A 5485-nucleotide genomic window follows, 5' to 3' on the forward strand; every position below is an offset into this window, starting at 1 on the left:
TGCTGCCCTTTCTGAACAGGGCTGTTATTGCTGTCAAATCCCCTGGATGCTGGGATGTGGAGTCACCTCAGCATATTTCTTATGTCTCATACATCTGTTCAGGTTTAAGAGGGGCTGAAAAAACCCCATCCTGAAGCAGAAAGTGGTCCAGGGCATAGAGGAAAAAAGTGTATCCCAGAGCTTCTTCATCACTGAGAATTTCTCTGTTGCAGAGGAAGCTAACTTCCTCTGTCACTTGTCTTCATCTGCTGCCTAGAGTGATGATGCCAGTTTGGAGTTGCTGAGAATATCTTTTAACCACAATCTTAATATTACTTCTTGGGTGGGAAGCTGTGTAGTGTTTACTGGCTGGTGTTTTACTTTGCCTATGTAGCCATATTTAGCAACCAGGCTGTGTGGCTGGAAAAAAAAATGGGCATTTTCAGTCTCCAGTGCTACCTCGATATATTATAGAGCAGTTTTCAGTTGGATGTGCTCATCCTCACTGAGGCTTTGCACTTACACGCAGGTTTTATATCCCTCGTTCCCAAAGCCCTTGGATAGTGATGGAAAACCATCACTGTGCCATCACAGAGGCAGATGATGGCCCTGCCTGAGGTCTCTCAACAGGTTGGAGGTGGAACCAGGACCCAGATCTCCTGGTTAGAGCTGTGATGCCCTTGTTTTGCAGCACATCTAGCTGGGCACCACAATACCATCTGGGAATACTGAAGCTAGGTTTGTGTTAGCACAGCTGCAGGGAGGTGTGACCATGTATGGGCTGTTTCACCCTCTGGAAACACAAGAAATGAGTTTAGATGGAGCACAACCATGCATAGCCTGATCTGTTTTGGGGATCTGAGCTGCTCTTTCTCCATGGTGCTAAACAGAGCTGGCTGGGTGTGCCACCCTGCCCAGCTGGTTCAGAGCATTTCTGCACGTTATAAACACAGCAGCATGTTGTACGTGTTACCTGTTCTCTGGGTGCTGTATTGTGATGTGCTGTGCTGCAGCCCCTCATCATGAATCCACACTAAGTCAGATAATCAGTTTGATTTTATTTAGTTGTGCAGACTGTGCAAGAAAGAAGTGTGAATGCCCTTGGGTTTGGGGTCTTCCTGGGAGAGCTAAATGCAGCTTCACTTTGGGGAGTGATGAACAATGATCACATGTTGGTAACACCCCATTGAGAGGGCAGAAAAAATACAGGGAGAAATACAGAGAGACAGTTCATTCTTTGTTTGCAAAATCATTTGAGAAATGAGGAAGCAGGCTCAGAGCTGCATGTAGACTTCACATCCCTTTCTGTTATGTTCTGCAGTTCCTTACACCTTTCCACAGTGACTGTTCACCAAGGATCCACGCTGTCCAGAGCAATCATTTGGAGCTAGTCTTCATCACCTTGGAAGGACAGAATGTCTCACATGGCACAGCTCTGAGATGACATGAAGTTGATGGGTCTCAGTTCAGACCCTGGTGGAATGCTACTGGGGGATGAGTATCTGGAATATCTCTGCCTCATGGTGTGGTGCAGCTACTGGAGATGACAGCAGAGCATTGCATTGCCAAAAGTGTGTCAAAAGCTTCAGTCTTTAGAGGGTGGAATGTCAGTCAAAAAAGCTGATTTCTAGACAAACAATAATATTAGCTTTCAATACAAACCATCTAGTTCTGGTTTTATCTCATGCTTTCGGGAGAAGCATTTAAATGTTTTGTAGAGATGTGTAGGACACCTTGAAAAAAGCTATTAGTTCTTTAACACTGATCTTCAATGAATCAGAAGCTTCTTGGAGATGTGAGACAGAACTATGCCTTTTCCTTTTTACATGTTGTGGATGTGTTTCTGAGTTGCTCAACACATGGTCGTTGGGATGTGTTACCTGAAGTTTGATTTATGTTCACTGGTAGTTTTATTTATAAGAAAGCATTTACCATTAGCTGTATGGAGCGGCAGGTTTTTTCTGGCCTAGCAATGAGCTGGGGGAAAACTAAGCAGAGCTCTCTCACCTTTACCAGGCCTGGGGAAGCATCTCTGCACATAGATAAGTCTGTGCTGGATCTCTTGACAGAAAGACTTCATACTCCTCCTTTCCCTCAGCTCTCGATCCCATCCTCTTCCATTAGGTTCAGGTGTTACTGCAGCATCTTTTCAGTTCAGTTGTGTTGGAAAAAGTTGGTCAGCGCCAATGAGAAGAGATGGTAGATGGTGACATTCCCTCTCTAGAGTGATAGGTTCATCAATACCTATGTTTAGTAGGTGATTCTTTTCTTACAGCAGGTGGCAAAGCTTTGCCTGCAAAGGTCTGATGTTCATTCCCCTGTGGATTCCCTTTGGTTTGGCTCTAAGCAGTGCTCTCCCAGGAGGGGCTGATTCCATCATGTGCAAGGTCACCAGGGAAAGGAAAGTCCTGCTGTTCATTCAAGCCTGAGTTCTTCTGCTCTGTTTCTCTGTTCTTCCTACTGTTGCCAATGATGAAGATCAGCACAGCCACCATGAACTTAGTAACCAGGAATCCAGCAATGATATAGAAGACAGTGAAATCAGCTTCAGGAGGGATGCTGTGGGGAACCATAAATACAACAATGAAGGGGGTGCTTCAACCTTTAAAGGAACTCTTGCAGTATACAATGTGAAGGTAACATCTCCTGCAACAAGCAGTCTCTGCCTGCACACGACAGAGCCTGGGAGGTTAGAACAACTATAATAAGTTATCTCACATCCAGATAAATTATGGTCTGCAGGAGCTGTTTTGCTTGGCACTGAAGCTCTGCATTTTCTGGATTAGGATGAAGCTGCTGTTTAGAAATCACACAGCAGCTCTAAGAATTGTCATAGATTAGGAAGAGATAGAGGATATGCCTGTGGTGAGTATTTCTCTCGGCTTCAAATTGGGTTGCTGATGCTAATCTGCCTTAGTCCTAGGAAGGTGAGAGATCACAGCATGAGGAGTTTTATGGTTTACCTGGAGATGCTCCTCACAGCACTGGGCTTCTCTGGCACTTGGGTCTCCAGGACAGCTGATGATAGAAACAGAACAGTTGAGTCACAGATGTTTCTGGGTGATATTCATTGGTGTCACCAACACCAGTGCCCCAGCTAGGCATAGATAACCAGGGTGAGAGTGAGTGCTAGATTAATCTGGGTAGCAATAAGGGAATGACATGTGTTAGAAGTCCTGCAGCAGTGAGGTCATGTTACTGTAAATCAGGAACTAAAAAGAGGCAGTGAAACACAGTACCTCCTTAGAGCAGGACAAAAGTAGATGTTTACCAAAGTGAGACCTTGGCATCTGCAGGCACACATGGAATTTAAGTAGGAACTCAAGAAACTCAGAGCCCCAGGACATACCTGTCAGCACTTCCACTTGCACCTTCCTTAAGCTGTTTGTTTCCCCCAGGTAGTCACTTTTGCACTGGTATAACCCAGCATCCTGCTTCTTGAGTCGCTTCATGGTCACTGTCAGGACCCCTTCATGGACATTGTCACTGATGGAGGTGCTGCCGTTCCTGTTCTTTAGGAATGGCAGCCAGAAGCGTCGGGCGCTCACCACGTGTTGGCACTTGGTCTCATCGACCTGCTTGCACCAGCTCTTTTCTCTCCACCGCTGCTTCCAGGGGTTATAGGTGCAGTTGACAGAGATGGTGCCCCCCTCCATTCCATACACCACAGTGACATTCTCTGCAGCATGGGATGCTAGGAGAGAAGGAAGAAGTGGTGAGCCAGATGGGGCTGTTCAGCCTGGAGAAGAGAAGGCTCTGGGGAGATCTTATAGCGGCCTCCCAGTACCTGAAGGGGCTACAAGAAAGCTGGGGAAGGACTTTTCATAAGGGCAATTAATGACAGAACAAGGGGAAATGGGTTTAAACTGAAAGAGGGGAGGTTTAGATTAGATATTAGGAAGAAGTTCTTCACTGTGAGGGTGGTGAGACACTGGAACAGGTTGCCCAGAGAAGCTGTGGCTGCTCCTCCCTGGAAGTGTTCTCGGCCAGGTTGGATGAGGCTTTGAGCAACCTGGTCTAGTGGAAGGTGTCCCTGCTGCTGGCAGGGGGGTTGGGACTGGATGATCTTTAAGGTCCCTTCCAACCCAAACCAGTCTGGGGTTCTATGAAATGTAATTTTCCTCTTTTACAGCTCTAGTGCAGGCTGCTGTCAACTGCAGGGCTGTTCCCTGTCTGCTTCCCCCATGAAAGATCCAGTGTGCTCAGATTCAGAGTCTTGGTTCAGACTTTCTTGAAATATGTCCGTAGAGGTCCCTCTGACTGGTGTGTTACTTGGCTCTTGCCAGGCAGCTGTTATTGTGTGAGGGACTGAGGGAAGGAGGAGGTATCAGCTTCATTAATATTTGCAGATTTTTCTGAAGCTCAGGAAATTTTGGTCCTCGCCTTCCTTTCTGGTGACTGCTCTGCATTGCAGTCTGGAGCTCAACCACATCACACTTTCTGTAATCATTGGGCTCCTGCCCAGTAAGGGGAAGCAGTTTGTCAGCATGATTAGGGGATTAAATATAAACTTGCATTTTCCTGTGGTTCTGAGGAGCATGAACCTGGGCATTCAGGTAGATTGAGTTGGCATCAGGCAGGCTGTCTTGATTTTTAAAAGCTCTTTTTTCCAAGGCAGCTCATAAAAACACCATTTGACCCAATAAGGACAAATTGTTTCTGTGTAACTCTTATTAGACTGGTCTGGCTTTGCCACATCCAACCTGCTTACTTGCACACAGCTGCAGCAAGGCAGCTTGCTTCAGGTTTTGGCCTTGAGCTCAGCCCTTCCACAGACGTTCATAGATGCAGATTTGACTCTGGAGTACCCTCTGCTGCAGAAAAGATCTTTTGCAGTAAATGCCCATGAAGTTTATCCCCATTTTTAAGGCTCTACACAGCCAGAGAGAAGCAACACAGCCCTGGAAAATGCTAGAATCACAGTGACACCTACAAAGCAATGCCCAGGTAGCCGTTTAGGAGGTTACTCCTTAATCCCACTCCTAATTTCTAAATCCAAGGTTTTAGCATTAATTTTCACCTTAGCTTTTAATATCCTACTTATATTTTAATCATGTTGTCAACTGGTCTTTGGCTGCTTGGCTTTTTTTTTTTTTTTCTGCCTTAGTTCCTTAATTCTAATTTCCATTCCTCTTTATGCCAGGCAAAAGCAGAGGGGACAATCTGAACTATTAATATATCCAGAGAGAAGTACAGCGTGGTATTTGTGGAAATCTCTGTATTTCTAGTGAAAAAGTTCAGAGGCTGGTGCCTTCTGCAAAACCCAAAGTAATGAGAAAACAGAAGTAAATTAAAAAATAGGCTCTTGTGAGGACTTTCTGCTGGCTGACCCTTTTAATAACACCTCTTAAAATAATTTCAACCATTCTAAGTGAATTATAAACTAAAAAATCTGAAGATCTTTCAGACTTTACTAGAAGAAGGCACAAAAATGGATCTGTGCTCTCCAAGTATCCAACACCTACAACTTCTGGGCTGGGATTCCAGCTGCTCCAGCCAGCAAGGC

General features: G+C 45.4%; 2 protein-coding genes across 2 annotated transcripts in view; both read right to left on the reverse strand.

Moving 5' to 3' along the window:
* LOC104529982 (uncharacterized) overlaps positions 1–2059 on the reverse strand; it is a 5502-nt gene extending 3443 nt beyond the window's left edge. The window contains 1 exon segment of the mRNA XM_029086605.1: positions 1987–2059. Within this exon segment, the coding sequence (XP_028942438.1) occupies positions 1987–2059 (73 nt within the window).
* Positions 2060–2321: 262 nt separating this feature from the next.
* LOC104529983 (triggering receptor expressed on myeloid cells 2) lies at positions 2322–3709 on the reverse strand (the record flags this gene model as incomplete). Its single annotated transcript, XM_010174438.1, has 3 exons — positions 2322–2538; positions 2943–2997; positions 3329–3709. Coding segments are annotated over 3 exons (653 nt in total), but the record flags the coding sequence as incomplete, so codon positions are not given.
* Between the last annotated feature and the right edge of the window lie 1776 nt (positions 3710–5485).

The sequence above is a fragment of the Antrostomus carolinensis genome, unplaced genomic scaffold (genome assembly GCF_000700745.2).
Source record: "Antrostomus carolinensis isolate BGI_N321 unplaced genomic scaffold, ASM70074v2 scaffold15668, whole genome shotgun sequence".
Classification (NCBI taxonomy): domain Eukaryota; kingdom Metazoa; phylum Chordata; class Aves; order Caprimulgiformes; family Caprimulgidae; genus Antrostomus; species Antrostomus carolinensis.